General features: G+C 45.2%; 1 protein-coding gene across 2 annotated transcripts in view; it reads left to right on the forward strand.

Moving 5' to 3' along the window:
• The window catches only part of LOC309547827 (kinetochore protein NDC80 homolog), a gene marked incomplete at its 5' end in the record, with an annotated part of 66,787 nt that overhangs the window by 34,479 nt on the left and 11,265 nt on the right, over nucleotides 1-21,043 (forward strand). Inside the window, 7 exons of one of the 2 annotated variants that reach the window (XM_082247829.1) lie at nucleotides 1,531-1,637; nucleotides 6,456-6,600; nucleotides 10,555-10,760; nucleotides 12,823-12,972; nucleotides 16,322-16,411; nucleotides 20,501-20,593; nucleotides 20,675-20,805. In XM_082247829.1, coding sequence (XP_082103955.1) covers nucleotides 1,531-1,637; nucleotides 6,456-6,600; nucleotides 10,555-10,760; nucleotides 12,823-12,972; nucleotides 16,322-16,411; nucleotides 20,501-20,593; nucleotides 20,675-20,805 — 922 coding nt within the window. The remainder of the gene's footprint in view (nucleotides 1-1,530; nucleotides 1,638-6,455; nucleotides 6,601-10,554; nucleotides 10,761-12,822; nucleotides 12,973-16,321; nucleotides 16,412-20,500; nucleotides 20,594-20,674; nucleotides 20,806-21,043) is intronic. The other variant, XM_082247830.1, reaches the window with a different exon arrangement.

The raw sequence follows: 21,043 nt of genomic DNA on the forward strand, positions 1-21,043 counted from the left end.
GAATAAATACCACCATAAAGCTATATTTGTGTGAAATAAATGATAAAAAAGTTTGTTTGGATACAATGGTGTTGCATGACCGCGCAATTGTCATTCCTCCTTCCTTCTTTCTTCTTCTTCAGCACTGATGATGTTTTGGCCTCCTTTTTGTCTATTTTTATACTCTTTTCTCTGTTAGCTACAACTCCTGTTCCTTGAATCTTCTATATCAGGGATTCCCAAACTACGGCCCTCCAGTTCAGAAACTACAATTCCCATCATGCCTAGTCATATATGTGAATGTCAGAGTTTTACAATGCCTCATGGGATGTGTAGTTCTGCAACAGCTGGAGGGCCGTAGTTTGGGAATCCCTGTTCTATATATTTATATTTTCCTTTACTATCCTTCTTACCTCTTTAGTGAATTCTATTTTTTTTTTTTTCTTCCGTTTTTCTCCTTACTAACTTACCTCCAGGACGGTAGACTTCAACAGTGCCCACTGATTACTTACTCCTGACATTTTACTCCAACCTTTTCAAGTAATCTTTTTTAGAAATATCCCCATTTTTAGCAAAATGTGTCCTTTTATCTAAAACTTTAATTTATTATTTATTATTATTATTTTTTTTTTTTGTATAATAACTTTTTAAGTTCTTGTTTTAATATCAAATAAAAAATATTGGTGATCACTAGAACCCAAATTCTCTCCTACCTCATCAGTCTATCCCCATTTGTCAGTACTAGGTCTAGAATATGATCACCTTAGGTTGGGCTTTTTATTGTTTTAGATTCAGTGCTTCCAAAATAAACTCCTAGCCCTAACAAACATAATAATGCATAAAAAATATTGATTATACCCCCACAAAAAAAAAAAAAAATCAGGATATTAAATTTACCCCTAACACATTCATAATAAACTATATACATAAAAATAATACTTAACCCCTCTCCCAAAAAATATTAATTATTCTTATTTATTCAAAGTAGCCCTTTTGCTGTAACAAATTTATACATGAACCCCTAGTGCTACACCCGCCCCAAATTTTTTTCATAAAAAAATACATAATTAACCGTAACAAATACATAACCCATTAAAGTGCTAAAAAACAGTTGCAGATATTTTTCTCTATTGGCTAATTTAAAAAAAAAAATGTCAAAGCTCAAACCCTTTAGGCTAGGTTCACACTATTGCGAATTGGATGTGGGTTTCCCCGCATCCAAATCGCATGTTTGTGACTGACTAGCTCTCCATAGAGCAGGTTTACATCTCTGGAGCAGCTCTGGTGCAAATTGTCCTGTGCGTCTTCTGGTCCGTTTCAGGTCTGAATTCAGCTAAAAATTTGGACTGCAATCGGACCTGAAATGATGAACAGGGACACACCGAACCCCTGCTGTGAGCCGCTCTGTGCGGCAGTGTGAACCCAGCCTCAAAAACTAGAAACAAAACGCCCGAAAAATGCTCAAACATGACGCAGGTATGAATGGAGCCTCAACATGGGATTTTTGAACTGTGCTTATGGCCTTCTAACTGGCGGCTGTATCTTCTGCAGAGGAGCTGTATGCTGTGGACGAATCTCACCTGGAGTCGCTGCAGGCGGAGGCTCTAAGTTTGATGGAAGAAATTGAGAAGCTGGAGAAAGAAAAGGAGGGAGAGCCGGTAAGTGCCGGTCTTCTGGGTGCAATTCCATATCTTTGGATAGACAGATTGAGGGCCAGCTGTGACCTGGCTTGGCAGTAGAATCCATGTATTTTGCAGCATCCTTTTATTTCTCCATCCCCCTATCCACAAGATTGAGGTGTCACTCCTGCACAGCAGGCTTCTCCAGGTTTTTTTTTTTACCTTCATTAAAAACCCGATCAACAGTCAAAAATACAAAAAAAAAAAAACTTGCAGCTGAAAGCACAGAAAATCTTCTTTCCATTTTATACACCCTGCCTGGCCAAAAAAAGTTGCCACCGAAAAAAAGGTCAAACCCTATTTTGTCGGCTTTGATTACGGCACGCATTCGCTGTGGCATTTTTTTCGATAAGCTTCTGCAATGTCACAAGATTTATTTCCGTCCAGTGTTGCATTCATTTTTCACCAAGATCTTGTATTGATGATGGGAGAGTCGGACCACTGCGCAAAGCCTTCTCCAGCACATCCCAAAGATTCTCAATGGGGGTAAGTTCTGGACTCTGTGGTGGCCAATCCATGTGTGAAAATGATGTCTCATGCACCCTAACCACTCTTTCACAATCTGAGCCCGATGAATCTGGACTGGCCAAGAATGTCTCCAGACCTAAATCCTATTGAGCATCTGTGGGGCATTTTCAAATGGAAGGTGGAGGAGCGCAAGTCTCTAACATCCACCAGCTCCGTGATGTCGTCATGGAGGAGTGGAAGAGGACTCCAGTGGCAACTTGTAAAGCTCTTGTGAACTCCATGCCCAAGAGGGTTAAGACAGTGCTTGAAAGTAATGATAGCCACACAAAATATTAACACTTTGGACCCAATTTTTTAATTTTCACTTAGGGGTGTACTCACTTTTGTTGCCAGTGGTTTAGACATTAATGGCTGTGTGTTGAGTTATTTTGAGGGGACAGCAAATTTACACTGTTATACAAGCTGTACACTCACTACTTTACATTGTAGCAAAGTGTCATTTCTTCAGTGTTGTCACATGAAAAGATGTGAGGGGTGTACTCACTTTTGTGAGATACTGTACATACATACATACATACATACAGGGCTTGATGAATTTGCTTGGAATCTAGGAGCCAGCTTTTTTTTGCACATGCCGAATAGCTGGCTTCTGTTGGACCGCCTGCCATACACACGGGCCAAAGGGCGGCCAGTTTTAATTCAGCTGATGTTGCCCGGCATTTGGCCCATGTGCACTTGGCTTGATGGTGTGATGGGCAGCGGCCTTCTAGGGAAGGAGAGTGCAGCAAGTTGGGGGCAATAGGAGATCCAGTAACTCATGCCACCTTAGGCCCCTTTTTATACGGGCACTTCCACTAAGCGGAATCCACTTGCTCAGCCGGGATTTCTCTAATCCCGGCTGAGCAGGCGGATGACGGGTCTTGTCCGCTCCGTTATGCAGAGGGAACATGGACACAGTCCCGCTCTCCTCTATGGGGCAATCGGATGGAAATGGACTGCCTGTCCATTAGAGCTGCACGATTAATCGTATGAAAATCGCGATCTCGATTCACCCCCCCTGACGATCTAAACCTGACATATGCTCGATTCTTTGCATAGCTGAACAGCTGTGGAAAAAAAAAAAAAAAGCCTCCCGGCAAAGCCTATCAGCATTAAGTCTCCCAGTAACTATAAACAAAATGATTACATTGTATCTTTTCCTTCCCTCTGCCAGGGAGAAAGGAAGTTTAACCTCTTAAAGACTAGACCTTTTTCTGACACTTGTTGCTTGCAAGTTAAAATCATTTTTTTTTGCTAGAAAAGTACTTAGAACCCACAAACATTTTTATATATTTTTTTAGCAGAGACCCTACAGAATAAAATAGTGATTGTTGTAATATTTTATGTCACACTGTATTTGCGCAGCAGTCTTTCAAACGCAATTAATAGACTTTAATGAATGAAAAAAAAAAAAGTTACAGTAAAGTTATCCCAATTTTTTTTTGTTACACAGAGAATCATGATCTTTATTCCAAGCTAAAAAAATCGTGATTCTCATTTTGGCCAGAATCGTGCAGCTCTACTGTCCATTTCCATCCGATGCCATCTGATTCGATCCGCCGGACGGATGGAAAGTTGGACCAGCGGACATCCACCACTCCATAAAGGAGACTGAAGGGTCCATCAGGTCTGCCTGAAAAACTGACAGGCAGACCTGATCAGACAGCCATGTGAAAGGCGCCTTCGGCGGTGTGGCATGGCAGGGAGAGAATAAAAAATGAATAAAATAATTTTTAATAAAAAAACAGTTTCCCTCTTTGTGAGGTTGTAAATGGAACTGAAGCCGTTTCAACCAGCTGCCCCACACTCCTGTCCACTCACCGGTAAGGACAGGGTGCCAGATCAAGCCCGCAACGCCTTCAACCTCTTCTCTTTGGAAAGTATGGGCGGGCTGGGCCGGGGGGCAGGGTGGCAATTTCCCCCCGGGCCGATCTGATCCCCCACAGAAAAGGCCGCTCAGTTTCTTGGGTCAGTATGCATGCATTGCATTGAAAATGGGAAAATGGAGTCACTCACAGTGTCACTGACTGGCCACGGCCGGCGACTGCCCTGCCCTGGAAACCTGGTTGCTAGATCACCAGCCGCTTAGCGTCTAGCAACCAGTGACGTCACGGTCTCCAGAGCAGAGGGCGAAAGCGAGGCTGAGTGGAGAGAGCAGAGAGGATCCATCATGCAAAGCGCCGCGGTCAGCGGAGGAGGATCTTCCTCTTTCTCCTCCGCGCCGATTACTGGCCCCAGCCCCACCCACCTCCGGCTCCTCCCTCCAGCCATCTTCCAACGTGGGGCCGATGCAGAAGAGAGGGCTGGCCTGGTAAACTGCAACTGCAATCCAGATTTCAAGACAAGACACTCCGCAGGTGCAGTGCAGCAGCAAAGCAGATCCACCTCTCCAGTCTCAGTCCAGAGTCATACCACTTGACTGGACTTGCCCCCCCAGGCCTAAGTTTGCCAGCCCTCCGCTGGGCGGGCAGTGAGAGCAGTCAGAGGAAACCCTCAGCGTCGCCAGTGACTACTTGTTGCAGCCCCGGCCACCACAAGAGGGCGCCAGTTTCCCAATGTAAGCGTCTCGCTCCAGCAGGCCGCAAAGCCACAGCTTCAGTTACCGGCTGGCGTGGCATCTTAGTCTGCAGCCAACCTGCAAAAACTAATTTCAGGGAGGTGGCACTCCGCGCCCCTTCCCCCACCAATTTAACACCACTAGAGGATGATCAAATTAAATGCAATCAGTATACAGAGGTTTAAATCCCGCACCTCGTGGGAGACTTGGGATGTCTGGCATGGGGAGAGGACACCTGCCGCAGTGTAGCCCAGGTGCCAGGCCGCTAATTCTAGTCGCCAATGCGACCTGGTGCCTGGGGTTTGTTGAGCTGTGTGTGTGTGTGTATGTGTTTATATTTCTTATATATTTCTCCAAAAGTATCGGGACGCCTGCCTTTACATGCACATGAAGTCCGTCAGGTTCAATATGGAGTTGGCCCGTCCTTTGCAGCTATAACAGCTTCAACTCTTCTGGGAAGGCTGTCCACAAGGTTTAAGAGTGTGTCTATGGGGATGTTTGACCATTCTTCCAGAAGCACATTTGTGGGGTCAGGCACTAATGTTGGACAAGAAGGCCTGGCTCCCAGTCTCTGCTCTAATTTATCCCAAAGGTGTTCTATCGGTCTGCGGTCAGGACTCTGTGTAGGGCGGTCAAGTTCCTCCACCCTGCGAACCAGGCCTTTGCATCCACCTCAGTGCCTGATCTATCAAATACACACTCCTAAACCTTGAGGACAGCCTTCCCAGAAGAGTTGAAGCTGTTATAGCTGCAAAGGGTGGGCCAACTCAATATTGAACCCTACAGACCAAGACTGGGATGCCATTAAAGTGAATGTGCGTGTAAAGGCAGGCGTCCCAATACTTTTGGTAATAAAGTCTTTCCATCTATCCTACACCCCTAATTGCCCCTTTTTGGAAAGTATAGTCCAAGATAGTTAGTAAAAGGCATGGCGGTTTTTTTGAGAATTAAGAAACGTAAAAAAAAAAGTGAGATATTGTCACCTGTGCAGTACAGCGTCTTCCTAGAATTGTTGTGGTGGTGATCAGGGACACTGACTGGTGACAGTACGGAAAAGCTGTGTGTGGGTATTTTTTTTTTTTTTGTTCACACATTAGGATTGCTTAAAGCAGGGAATTACATTGCTATAAGCAAGCATTTTATTGAATGAAATAAATCATTCAGTCTGTTTTTGTTTGTGATTGGTCAAAGCTAATCACATGGTACAGATAGGGCCTATCTGTACCATGTGATCAAGTTGACCAATCCCAGCTAGCAACATAATTGTACACAGTGGATGGCTTCTTTGCGTGCCATCTATGGTGTACAACTGTCATGTGACCTGCTGTGATTAGTTACAGCGGTCAATGGTACCGGCGGCGAGCCTTGACCCTCTCCTGTTCTGGGAGTGTCTAATTGTTGTCTCTGCAGGGCTAGCTCCTCTGCCCCTCCACTCACCTCCCAACATAAACTTTATTGTAGCTTCCAGGGAAAGATGAGTGGTGTTCAGTGTGTGTGTGTGTGTGTGTGTGTGTGTGTGTGTGTGTTTTTTTTTTTTTTTACCCCATAGTTGGACTGACTATGGAAAGACAACTTAGCATAACAGTGTGGTTATGCAGAATGTGTATTTTTAAATCTCTCCAGAGAGGGCATCTTTATATAGGACAGTAGTTGGAAGGGGCGGCCCTTAGGCACATCTCACCTGGATACCGGTGGCTCGATCAGTATTGATCTTATTTATTTTGCGGTTTCAGGACCGATTGGCCGCCATGAAGAAAGAGAAGGCCTCCCTGCAGACCGACATCCAGAAATATCAGAATTACCTGACCGAGATGGAGTCTCATTCAGCGTTAATGGACCAGCGTGTCAGCAGCGTCTGCGAGGAGCTGGAGGCCGTAGGTGAGTGCATGTGCAAAAGTCTGCCTGACCAACAAAAAACAACCAATCACACTTCACAAAATTGACATTAGCTGATTGGTCGCTGGGGTTCTTGTTCTTCAGCATCCTATTGCACTTTCGGATTACTGATCTTGCCTCTTACTTGGAAAGTTTAGCTGAAAGCAGTTTTGTCATGTGATGTGATATTTGTAAAAATATTGCGCTCAACACATTATATTCACAATGAAAAAGTGCACTTGTGCAAATAAAGTCTTTGATGCTTTAAAATATCAGAGGTAGTTAAGTGGTTAAACAGCAGCAATTGATACAAGCACAGACTTGATAGAAGTGAGATCCTAAAGCCTTCACCTCCACACTTTCACCCAGTGCTCTTAATAGGTACTCCTTACCAGAAGGATATGACCCCTTGATTATAGGGGGTCACATAAGCATTTGTATCCACAAAAAATTCCGATCATCCACATTGCATTCCCTCACCAGCAGGGGTGTGTAATCAGGTCAGACATGGAACTCCAATTTCAGGACATATAGAGAGGTAACAAAAAAGTTCTCATGGTGCAGTATGTCAATTCAAGCAGACATTTTATTGTTATATATTGCACTTACTACAATCCATAAGCAGTTTCGCCTTGTAAATCAATATAGTTTGCGGTTGCTGGAGTGTAGGAACGCCGCTCCGCGCCTGCGTTCCACCAACCCGGAAGTCTACGGTCTCACGCTCCCGACGCACGTTTCGTCAGTCCGGCATCAGGGGATCATCATGTGATGCCCCCATTTTACACGTGCCATGCTGGTATGTTGATATATTATAGTTCCACTGTATTTTCTGTAGTTTAACTTTTTATTAGAGGCATTTATATGCAGCTATTTGCATATTTTACATTCGCATCAGTCCCTGACCCCAAAGAGCTTTCATTCCAACGTCTCTACTATGTATGTGTGTACAGTATCTCACGAAAGTGAGTACACCCCTCACATTTTTATAAATATTTTATTATATATTTTCATGTGACAACACTGAAGAAATGACACTTTGCTACAATGTAAAGTAGTGAGTGTACAGCTTGTATAACAGTGTAAATTTGCTGTCCCCTCAAAATAACTCAACACACAGCCATTGATGTCTAAACCGCTGGCAACAAAAGTGAGTACACCCCTAAGTAAAAAATGTCCAAATTGGGCACAAAGTGTCAATATTTTGTGTGGCCACCATTCTTTTCCAGCACTGCCTGAACCCTTTTTTGGGCATGGAGTTCTCCAGAGCTTCACAGGTTGGCACTGGAGTCCTCTTCCACTCCTCCATGACAACATCACAGGGCTGGTGGATGTTAGAGACCTTGCGCTCCTCCACCTTCCATTTGAGGATGCCTCACAGATGCCCAATAGGGTTTAGGTCTGGAGAAATTCTTAGACAGTCCATCACCTTTACCCTCAGCTTCTTTAGCAAGGCAGTGGTCGTCTTGGAGGTGTTTGGGGTCGTTATGTTGAAATACTGCCCTGCAGCCCATTCTTCGAAGGGAGGGGATCATGCTCTGCTTCAGTATGTCACAGTACATGTTGGCATTCATGGTTCCCTCAATGAACTGTAGCTCCCCAGTGCTGGCAGCACTCATGCAGCCCCAGACCATGACACTCCCACCACCATGCTTGACTGTAGGCAAGACACACTTGTCTTTGTACTCCTCACCTGGTTGCCACCGCACACACTTGACACCATCTGAACCAAATAACTTTATCCTGGTCTCATCAGATCACAGGACATGGTTCCAGTAATCCATGTCCTTAGTCTGCTTGTCTTCAGCAAACTGTTTGCTGGCTTTCTTGTGCATCATCTTTAGAAGAGGCCTCCTTCTGGGACGACAACCATGCATACCAATTTGATGCAGTGTGCGGCATATGGTCTGAACACTGACAGGCTGACCCCTTCTACCTCTGCAGCAATGCTGGCAGCATTCATACGTCTATTTCCCAAAGACAACCTCTAGATATGACGCTGAGGACGTGCATTTAACCTCTTTGGTCGCCCATGGCGAGGCCTGTTCTGAGTGGAACCTGTCCTGTTAAACTGCTGTATGGTCTTGGCCACCGTGCTGCAGCTCAGTTTCAGGGGCTTGGCAATCTTCTTATAGCCTAGACCATCTTTATGCAGAGCAACAATTCTTTTTTTCACATCCTCAGAGAGTTCTTTGCTATGTTGAACTTCCAGTGTCCAGTATGAGAGAGTGAGAGCGATAACGCCAAATTTAACACACCTGCTCCCCATTCACAGCTGTTACCTTGTAACACTAACAAGTCACATGACACTGGGGAGTGAAAATGGCTATTTGGGCCCAATTTGGACATTTTCACTTAGGGGATGTACTCACTTTTGTTGCCAGCGGGTTTAGACATTAATAGCTGTGTGTTATTTTGAGGGGACAGCAAATTTACACTGTTATACAAGCTGTACACTCACTACTTTACATTGTAGCAAAGTGTCATTTCTTCAGTGTTGTCACATGAAAAGATCTCCCCACCATCTCCCCCTCGAAATACAGCTGCTCACTCGCCCTCGCCCGGAAACTAATTTCCGTTGGCCGAATGGGAGCAGCAAGTGGAAATCAATTTGCTGGGATTTCCTCTCTTTTCCTGTTTGGCTATGCAACAGGAAATGAAGGTAAATTTTTGCAATGAGACAAAGATGTCTGAGAAAAAAAAAAAAAATGACAGGTTATATCTCTCCCTTACTTTATCCAAAATGGGAGGGGAATAGGGAGAGTTCTGCCCATTGTTCTACTTAACTTCTAGTGTGTCTGCACTTTTTACAAAGTGGCTGAATTCCTGGATGTCCGCTTTAAAGTATACCCAGGATTACTGTATCGGCATATCTGAGTCCTCCTAATTCCTCTAATACCTGAACCTTAAAGGGGGAACACATTTGAGCCCCCCGACCATATTAAGATTTTGGACTCCTAGACCTATTCACTGGTACTTTCCTTAGGCTTTGTACAAGTGATCTTCAACTCTGGGTCCCCTTTTAATGGGCTGGCCTGATTTGGTTGAGTGTAGCCTCACTAGAGTGACTGCACCCTGTGTGAATTTGATTGGCCAGCTGATATGTCCTTTAGAGCTGCACATCTTCACTGATCTCCCGATTCGATTGGGATTTTTCTGTCAATTTGATCCCGCAAAGCAGCACGATTACTGCCCATGTTTTTCATTAACTCATCAGTGCAGCCTCTTTAGTGGCCATCAGTACAGCCTCTTTAGTGGCCATCAATGCAGCCTCTTTAGTGGCCATCAGTGCAGCCTCATCAGTGGCCATAAAATCCAGCCTCATTAGTGCCCGGATCACACAGAGCGGGGATCTCCCGCTGTGACATGGAGCTTGGGTTTGAATTGCCCGGTGGCCGCTGTCAGCAAAGTCCCACCCCCTGGACCGGTTCCTTGATACATGTCACACTGGTTCAATTTCCCGGCATTGGATCAGTGTTCCGCCTATCAGAGGAGTCAGTCTAGGAGGCGGGACTTTGTTACAGAGGCCGCCGGGCATTTCAGATCCAAGGTCCGTGTCACAGCAGGAGATCCCCCGCTCTGTGTGACCTAAACATGGAAAGGAGGAGTGAGGGGAGGACTCTGAGAGGGGTGCTCCGGGATGACGTCATCGATGCAATCGCGATTTAGCTGTTCTCTGCATTGATGCAGAATCGTTTAAGGCTGATTGCGATGCATCGAATAAATAATTGTAACACCCCTAATGTCCATCGACTCGTTTATACTCGCTTAGTAATAAAAACCTGACTGGGATTCTAACCCTTATTCCCTCTACTGTATGATTTCATTTTTTGCCATGTGTCGTCCCAGTGTGGGCATTGTTCCCTCCCTGCTTCCTGTTCTATCTGGATACCCTTCACATATACAAGTGGAGACTGCAAAATCATAACGTTTAGCATAGTTTCCTCCTCTCTTCTCCAGAGCTGGAGTTCGAAGCGATGAAGCAGGAGAACCTGAGACTGAAGAATATCCTAGACCACCAGAAATACTCTGTAGCCGACATAGAGAGGATAAAATATGAGGAGAACGAGCTGAAGGAGACCCACGCCAAACTGAGCAAAGAGCTGGATGGTGATAAGAAGCTTCTATGGAGCGAAGAGCTCAAATATGCCAAGATGAAAGAATCGGTAATGACCTTTATCATATTTCACTTCAGTACATTGTAGTCAGATCTCAGTTTGAAGCATCCAGACAAAGCTGGAAATCCCCAGGCCACCAGGCCTCCCATATTAAAGTTGTTGGGATTTATGTAAACACTAGTTGCTGAGCCATGTGAATACGCCCTTGGATGAATGGAGAGGAGTGCCTGGTGTCCAGAAAAATGTCTCACTTAATTTTTATAGTAGTTTATTGAAAAGTATCTAAGTGAAGCCAACCCGTTTCAGAGAATTGCCTCCCCCTTTTTCAGGGCTGTATCTCTTGGAGAATGGTTAGGCTCTGAGAGGGTTGAATATATTTGATCAGCAGCTCTGCAGTATGCTGGCGTTGTGGAGCAGGGACAGCTGTCTAAACCTAATCCTTTCCCCCAAGAAATATAATCCTGAAGGTGAGGCAATTCCCTGAAACACATTGGCTCCACTTGATTTTTATAGTTTTGTTAAAGATAAAAATGGAGCCAACAGGTTTCAAGGAAATTGCCTCCCCCTTCTTTAGAGCTGTATTGCTTGTAGAATGATAAAGGAAAAGGAATTGGCAGCACTCCAGGTTGAGTCAAAATCCAGATTTATTGACTGGACATCCAAATATGACAATCGTGACAAGGTAACCTTGGATGTCCAGTCAATAAATCTGGATTTTGACTCAACCTGGAGTGCTGCCAATTCCTTTTCCTTTATCAAGTTTTCACGGAGGCAAGCCGGGGCATGAATCTGTGTGAGTCATCAGGCATTTACAGCACCTTGAGCAGTGAGTTCTTGTCTCTTCAATTGCTTGTAGAATGGTTAGGCTTGGACAGCTGTCCCTGCTCAACAACACTGGCATTCTCCAAAAAATAGTGCCCTGAAGGGGGGGAAATCCCCCCCCCCCCCCAAAAAAAAAAACACGTTGGCTCCTTTTTGGATACTTTATTTTCAATTTAAAAAAATCTTCTTCTGGACACCGGGCGCTCCTCTCCAATCGCCCAAGTGTTCCCTGTGGTAGCACCCCCCCCCCCCCCTTCTCGGAAAGGTAGTAGCCCTAGGCCCCAACAGTCTATCACCTACCACCTACAATTGGAATATAACCCATTGGAAGCAATTTCCTCTATACCCTCCACACAGTAATCTGCCGCTAGGCAGCCTCCAGCACCACCAGTCCAGCACTGTCTTTCCTCCAAACTTGGTGTGAATATGCAGGTTGGGTATTCCAGTCCCTCCCACTGTAAGTGGTTTAGCATCTTTAATGCACAGAAAGAAGCTGCTTGGCTTAGTACCTTGGGAAACTCCCAACACAAGCATATGTAATCATTTCCTGAACTATAATCAGTAAAAAGAAACCACAGAGAACTAGGTGGACCTTCTAATGACATTTCTAACCCCATAAGATCTACCGGCACTGGACAGGAAATGAGAACCTTGTATGAACCTGCAGCCTGGAACAGTTCCAAGGCTGCCAGTAACAGTTCTGATACGCTGTAGACCTAAACACAAAAGAAGGGCGCACTATCCTCAGTAGGCTTTTATTAATAAATTATTAAAAAGGTCTACTCACAAACAAGCGATGTAAACCAGCATATCAACTCCATCTAACAACGTCCATGATGTTGGAGTCCAATATCTTGTTAAGGTAAACGGCTGACGCGTTTCGAGGCAGTGCCTCTTCCTCAGAGCCTATTAATATAAGCCTACTGAGGATAATGCGCTAGGCTGGTGCGCCCTTCTTTTGTGTTTTATGTCTACAGTGTCTTGTCGACCACCCCGGTCGTAGAGGGCAGCAAGGCTTAGCCATTAGTAGATGCCAAGTGAGAATCCCGGGACAGAGGCAGTCTGAGAACCAGATTCTGAGCACAGGAGCACCGTGCTAAGCATCGCAATTTTCTTTATGGAGGCAATACTAATATGCCCCTGTTGGGAAATCCATAGCTTCACCCTGAAGTATATTTTATTGGTAGTTCCCCACCTTTTATATACTTGTAGATTGAAACCGAGTTGTAGAAGCCATGTTTGTTGAATTCTGATTACACTGACTCCAATCCGTTTTTTTTCTCTTCAGGTGGACTCAGAGATAGCGGAGTTTCACAAGTTGGCTAGAAAATTACGCATTCTTCCCTCCACGGCAGAAAATGCCAACGGCTACGACCTCCAGATCGAATGTAACCTGGACAGCGAGGAGAGTCTGCAGCACTGCCGAAACCAGATCAATGTAAGGATCCGGGGGTGGATCACCTGTAGGCGATAACAACGTTGTGCTAATAGCGTAGGCTTCTCTGTTCACATTGGCTTTCATGCAGACATCTCCTGAGGCAAGAAGCGTTCTTGACTTAAACCCATGGAAATGTTAAAACCATGAAAATACTGGGCACAGATCCTGCCTCTCATTACTCTGAGGATCAGTCACCCAATCAATAATGATCTTTGACTTTGGGAGGGCCGATCTGCAGCACATCTCTATAATACATGCACATTTCCCAAGGCTTTATCCCTATAAAGATCCTGAAAGTACAGGAAGATTCCTCTGCCAGAAATGCACACCGCTCCTAAGTACTGTTGTGGGCTGACAGATTCGTTTTGTGGTGTCAGCCCTGTCCTGTTGGGTTTTGCTGCACTACTCAAACCCTCCCATTCTCCCATCATTACAACACGCACTATCTGTAGTTCAAGGATAAGAATGAGAAGGTATGATTACACTCAAGACTGGAGAAGGACTGATTAGACGAGGAAGTGTGCAGAGGACACCGCTCTGAATTTCTAACCTATTAATATTAGTTTACTCACCGGCCACTTTATTAGTTACACCTTGCTAGTACCGGTTTGGATCCCCTTTTGCCTTCAGAACTGCCTTCATTCTTTGTGGCATAGATACAACAAGGTGTTTGAAACATTCCTCTGAGATTTTGGTCCATAGTGACATGATAAAAATCACGCCATTGCTGCAAATTTGTCGGCTGCACATCCATGATGGGAATCTCCACCACATTCCCAAAGGCGCTCTATTGGATGAGATGTGGTGAGTGCGGAGGCCATTGGAGTGCAGTGACCTCATTGTCATGGTGAAGAAACCAGTGGTGAGATGATTGGAGCTTTGTGACATGGTGCATTATCCTTCTGGAAGGAGCCATCAGAAGATGGGGAGACTGTAGTCATAAAGGATGGACATGGTCAGCAACAATGCTCAGATAGGCCGTGGCGTGTAAACAATGCTCAGTTGGTGCTAAGGGGCCCAAAGTGTGCCAAGAAAATATCCCCCACACCATTACATTATCACCACCACCAGCCTGAACCATTAACACCCCCCCCACCCCCACACTATTATACCACCACCAGCCTGAACCATTACTCCCCCCCTCCTCCCCCACACCATTACACCTCCACCAGCCTGAACCATTACTCTCCCCCTCCTCCCCAACACAATTACACCACCAGCCTGAACCATTACTCCCCCCCCTCCTCCCCAACACAATTACACCACCAGCCTGAACCATTACTCCCCCCCCTCCTCCCCAACACAATTACACCACCACCACCAGCCTGAACCATTACTCCCCCCCTCCTCCCCCACACCATTACACCACCACCACCAGCCTGAACCATTACTCCCCCCTCCTCCCCCACACCATTACACCACCAGCCTGAACCATTACTCCCCCCTCCTCCCCAACACAATTACACCACCACCACCAGCCTGAACCATTACTCCCCCCTCCTCCCCCACACCATTACACCACCACCAGCCTGAACCATTACTCCCCCCCTCCTCCCCAACACAATTACACCACCAGCCTGAACCATTACTCCCCCCCCCCTCCTCCCCAACACAATTACACCACCACCACCAGCCTGAACCATTACTCCCCCCCTCCTCCCCCACACCATTACACCACCACCAGCCTGAACCATTAATCCCCCCTCCTCCCCCACACCATTACACCACCACCACCAGCCTGAACCATTACTCCCCCCTCCTCCCCAACACAATTACACCACCACCACCAGCCTGAACCATTACTCCCCCCTCCTCCCCCACACCATTACACCACCACCACCAGCCTGAACCATTACTCCCCCCTCCTCCCCCACACCATTACACCTCCACCAGCCTGAACCATTACTCCCCCCTCCTCCCCAACACAATTACACCACCAGCCTGAACCATTACTCCCCCCCTCCTCCCCCACACCATTACACCACCACCACCAGCCTGAACCATTACTCCCCCCCTCCTCCCCAACACCATTACACCACCACCACCAGCCTGAACCATTACCCCTCCCTCCTCCCCCACACCATTACACCACCAGCCTAAACCGTTGATACAAGGCAGGATGGATCAATGCTTTTATGTTTACTCCAAATTATGACCCCACCATCTGAATGTCACAGCTCAAATCGAGACTCATCAGACCAGGCAACGTTTTTCCAATCTTCTATTATCTAATTTGGTGAGCCTGTGCCAATTGTAGCCTCAGTTTCCTGTTTTTAGCTGAGAGGAGTGGCACACGGTGCGGTCTTCTACTGCTTCAAGGTTCGACGTGTTGTGCGTTCAGAGATGTTAATTCGGCATACCTTGGGTGTAACGAGTGGTTATTTGAGTTACTGTTGCCTTTCTATCATCTGGAACCAGTCTGCCCATTCTCCTCTGACCTCAACAAGGCATTTTCCTCCACACAACTGCCGCTCATTGGATAGTTTCTCTTTTTCCTACTATTCTCTTTAAACCCGAGAGATGGTTGTGTGTGTGAAAACCCAGTAGATCAGCAGTTTTTTAAATACTCAGACAAGCCCGTCAGGCACCAACAACCATGCCACATTCAAAGTCACTTAAATCCTCTTTCTTCCCCATTCTTATGCTTGGCTTGAACTTCAGCAAGTTGTCTTCACCACGTCTAGATGCCTAAAATCATTGAGTTGCTGCCATGTGATTGGCTGGCTGATTTGTGTTACCAAGCTATTAAACAGGTTTATTAATAAAGTGGCCAGTGAGTGTATAATAAAGTTTCAACTCTAGATTGAAGAGCTGCAGTCCCCCCCCAAAAAAAAGTTGACAGCTACAGATAATTCCACTCAGATCTGACCTGCAGTGGGAATGGGTAGCAGTCAGAACCAGGTACCTGCCCGCCCCCCCCCCCTAAAAGTGCCAAATGTGGCAGCAGAGGGTGGAGGATGCAAATAAGTGGAACTTCCACTTTTTGGGTGAAGTTCAGCTTTTGGGACATGTTGCCTCTAAATTCAGGGTGTTGCATGCTCCAGCACATGTTCTGTGTGAGAACAGTGGTCTGCCATAGCCCTGGGTCAGCGCTTGAGATCCCCCAATCCGCAGGCAGCATGAAGTTTGCTGGTTGCACCGCTCTAGCTGTGGCTCGGTGAGGGGCATGTCAGACCAATGTACAGAGACGACTGATTTCACATGGAAAGCACACGTCTTATCTGCAGACCTCGCCTGGAGTGTGAACATTTACATCTAAACAGTACAATGTATTAAAGAAATTCTATGCAGTTTTATTAACAATTCTTCTCTGATTCAACACTAATTCTTTGTCCTTTGCTTTCTATAGCTCCCCCTGCTGGAGATGCTGACACAGTCGGAAGCTCAGATAACGAAGGCTCTTGATAAAAAGATGGAGATTCAGGAAGTGAATGAGCAGGTGGGATGGAGCTCTGGTTATCATGCAGATCTTTATATAATGTAGAATAGTTTTCTTCTTACATCTGTAGCAGTTAAAGCGTAACTCCACTTTTGTTGAGAAAAAAACATTCCCCTCTGGGTGATCTCTGTACATTATAAGGATTTTGACAAACTTTGTTGCAGATTCCTACCTTTTGTTATTCTGAAGAGATCATTGTTTGTTCCTCTGTGCTGAGTGGGTCTAATGGGAATAGTTTTATAATTATCTATCAGCTGAGGCAGCTGCGGGGAAATCTGCCGGGCCTGCATCCCTTTAGACATGTTCCTATTGGGAGAATCTCACCAAAAATTACATTTTTGTTGCAGGGGATGCCAGAAATCTGACTTGTATCTTAGTGCAGACTTCTGGGGAAATTGGTGAGCCAATCACACAAGCTGTGTGTGATTGTTTGTGTGGAAATGATGTTTCTGGGGGTGTGGTCAGTATACATTCTGTGTAAAGAACAGCTCCAGGCGGCCATATTGTATTGCATTTTAAGAAAATTACAACAGCTGCAGATTGAAAAGGAAAGATTATTTTTAATAACATTCAATTACAATATGATTTGTGTCACAATTGTATACGCTATATTATTTTTTCTTTACTTGATGTATTTTTTTATTTTTTTTTTTACCCTCAAAAGTGGAGTTACCCTTTAAAGAAGTTCTCATTGTGCTGGTTTGAGAATGAATGGGGCAAATTAAATGCTGGCTGTCATTCATTTTTAGTCACTTGAGGGACACAGGAAGTCTTATGCAATCGGGTTATACTGCCGCCTACAGGAGGATTGAACGCTTCAAAAATTGTAGGCCAGCTCTGTATAACCCCTCCTTCTCCCAGCATTCCTTAGTTTTCTGCTAGTGTGCCATGAGAATAAACGTAATTTCTTGAGCTCTGCTGTTTTTGCTTCTTTCTCCTTTGTTAACATTCCTGCTGAGCTTGTCTCTATTGCAGCCATCCGGACCAGTTTTTGATTTGGAGTGTACCCATACTAGGGATCGACCGATTATCGGCAACACTGATCTATCGGGGGCCGATATGCACTTTCCCTGATGTATCGTAATCGGCCCCTGAGGTTACCGATATTGCCGATATTCCAGGAAAGTGCTGTACCGGTATGATGTCTGCAGCTAGAGGCATCACCCCGGTACCGGCGTCTGTAGCCGACGGTCGGCTGTCTTGAAATGACAACCGATGCGGCTGAGAAGCCGCTCGACTGTCATTACAAGGAGCGGGAGAGGACGTTCGCCTTCGGCGGCTCGCCCGGGGTCTCCCGTCCCACCGGGAGACCAGGGCATCCTACCTCCACGGCCGCCGAAGAGAAGACCCGATCAAAGCCGCATTCGGCTCTGATCGGGTCTCCATGTAAAAACCCGGAACTGATGTCATGACATCACTTCCGGGTATTCGGCGCCAGATTAAAAAAAATGACCACATTCAAAACAGCCAAACTTGGCTGTTTTGAATGCTAAGTGCAGAGGAGGGGTTTGGGGTCTTTTAGACCCCCAAATCCCTCAACTGTACCTGTCAAAAATAAAAAAAAATTTAAATGTTCGAAAATATCGGCCAATATCCGATGACCAAAATATCGGTATCGGCACTAAAAAAACTATATCAGTCGATCACTAACCCATACCCTGCTGGAGATTGCAGGGCTTGCCTAGGATCTGATTTTCAGGAACTAGATTCCTCATTGTGGTGGTTTTCTGACCTCTATGTACTGGTAAGTTAACTGCAGAGGTCCAGAGCAGTGGCATTGCCTCAGTGTTTGCCCTGTCTCTGAAAAAGCTTGTTTTGTCTCTGAGCAAAACTGATCAGGCCTATGCATCGGTAGCGGCGTTACTTTTTGCACCCCTGGGGACCTTCAAAATTCCAGTTAATGCTGGTTATACTGCAGAAAGTGTGACTGCTCAGTGGGTCAATGTCATCCACTGGATGTAGAGCCAGGCTTTCCAAACTTTCTAAGCATATGGCCAGTTTAACTGTCCTTCAGGCTTTAAGGGGCCGAACTGTAGCCAGTGGGAGTAGAAAATGCCCTAAAAGTGGCCGGCGATGATGGGGATGCCAGGCCCTCCACCCCGTTTGGAAAGAAGTTCATGAGGTGATCACTCAAGTGACCACACTACCGTTGGAGTACACCCCAGTGCAGTATCTATTGCACCACACACTTACCTAAAAAGGAGTATCATAAATCTTTGGCCATGCACATGGTGAATGCGGCTAGACTTTGTATTCCAATACACTGGAGATCTGACTGAGCTCCAAAGCTTAGAGAATGGTTCACTAGGCTCTCCAAAATAGAAGAAATGGAAGACGTTACTCACATCACACAGGAGCGACTACCAAAATTCATGAACACATGGGTAAGCTGGATCCACTTTAAGACCTCTGGTCATTTCAACACCTATGGTCGCTAGGTTATTCCTAGTCATACCCCCAGGTAATGTATGTAAATATGAAGTGGTGGCGCTGCTTATAAAGTGCAAATAGGTATATATAAATATATAAAAATATAAGATGTAGAAACACAGATGTGATTGAGGAATAAAAATATAAATAGTGGATATGTAAATAGTGCAACAATATGGTGAAAATTCAACATAAAATGGTATTGGGAATGTGTTAATATGGAATATGGAAAAATATAAAAATGTAAAATGAAATAAAAATTGAAATATAAATAACCACCAATAGGGCGTAATATAAAGTGCAAAGTGCCACAATATATGGATATATCCTAGTATATACCTATAATAATATATATTTAGTAATATCAAAGTGTTACAATAAAATGGTAAAAGGATATCTTTAAATACTAATACATAGGTGATGGTATAATATAAGAAAGTGTACAAAAAGTGCAACAATTAAACTGGATGTGCGGGAAACTTTTCCGGAAAAATAAATAGGGGTGCGGGAAACTATTTGTACAAAGTGCAGCAAAAAGTGATGTGGTCTAAATTCATGTGATAAATAAGTCCGTATAATAGTAAAAGTGCAAACGATATTATGGACAAGCTAGATGTGCGGAGAAATATAAACTCCAAGGTGAAAATAAGAAGTGGTATTCAATCAGATCAGCTGATGCAATAAGTCCATATATTGATGGTTGTTCCCCGAGGGGTAGTGAGTGAGCAAGTATCCTGCGGTGACCCCCAAGGTGGGTGACTGGCGAGTGGTGGGGAAACCCCTAGTAGAAAAACCTACTCACCAGATGTACCCACCCCACACAGGGGTATAGAGCAGGTACTGTAGAGATATCCTGTTGGTCCTGGCTCTGGGTAGTAGTTCCCTTCCTGGGGGAGATGTAGTATAGGGTCCGCAGGGGTAACTCTGGTATCCTAAAGTGGGATCCTATCCGATGGTAGGATATCCAACGATCCGTGGGGTGAACTGATATGGCCACTCAAGGGTATGTGGGTGGAGGGATCATATAAATGGAAGAGAACTCGATAGTATAATACCGTTTTAAAGTTTATTCCTTCCAGCAGTAACATAAAAATGGGTACTCACATGGATATAATCAGTAAACAGCGAGGTAGTGGCGTCCCGGAACGCAATGCGTTCCAACTGGAGACCGGAACCGGAAGTGACGTGATGGCGCTGTACGCGTTTCGTCATGTGACGTCTTCTGCAGATCTGACTGAGCTCCAAAGCTTAGAGAATGGTTCACTAGGCTCTCCAAAATAGAAGAAATGGAAGACGTTATTCACATCACACAGGAGCGACTACCAAAATTCATGAACACATGGGTAAGCTGGATCCACTTTAAGACCTCTGGTCATTTCAACACCTATGGTCGCTAGGTTATTCCTAGTCATACCCCCAGGTAATGTTTGTAACTCATTTTTGATCTATATATAGGAGTCGAGGAAATGTTGCAGAAGTGATAGTATTCCTTCTATCCATTACCCCCTCCTGCCAAGCACATTCCTCTAGATCTGTAAGTGCCTCTTGGATGTCCCTCAAGGAAGCACAAGAATCCTATTTACCATAGTTTCCACAAATGTCTCCCAATATAATTGTAGAAAAGATTGCACGCTCATTTGTGTCCTTTCCTTCCTGTAGCTGGGATCCCTGATCTCCGATAAGAGGAATGATGTAAAGAAATTAAAGGATGAGGCCCAGAGGCTGGATGAGCTCTTACTGCAGAAGACTCAGGTAAGATCTTTGTTTTGATGTGTGAAGGGATTATGGGAATTGGTGCCCCCTCCATTCATACAAGTCTTGTGATCTTTCCAGGATGCAGAAGAACAGGAGAAGAAATGGGCATCTGAGCTCCAGTCTGCAGAGAAACATCGCCAGTTGCTGGAGTCCGGAGTGAACAAAGTGCTGGATGAGGCTATGAAGGACCTGGATAGGGCCCAGCAGGAGTAAGTACACAACAGAGGCTCTAACACAAGGCTGCACAGCTCCCGTCCTTGGGAGATAGTAGTTGGGACAGAGGCACAGCTTTGTGTAGCCACATCTCCTTCTAGTGGTTGAACTAGAGGGACTTGTGGTGGTTTTTAATGTTATTTTTAATTTTTTTTTTTTTTTCAACCAGACTAACTATGTAACTATGGACAAAAAAGAGAAAATGATCTGACGCATCAAAAGCGAGATACCTCC

Source organism: Pelophylax lessonae (assembly GCF_965119305.1).
Source record: "Pelophylax lessonae genome assembly, chromosome: 2".
Lineage (NCBI taxonomy): Eukaryota > Metazoa > Chordata > Amphibia > Anura > Ranidae > Pelophylax > Pelophylax lessonae.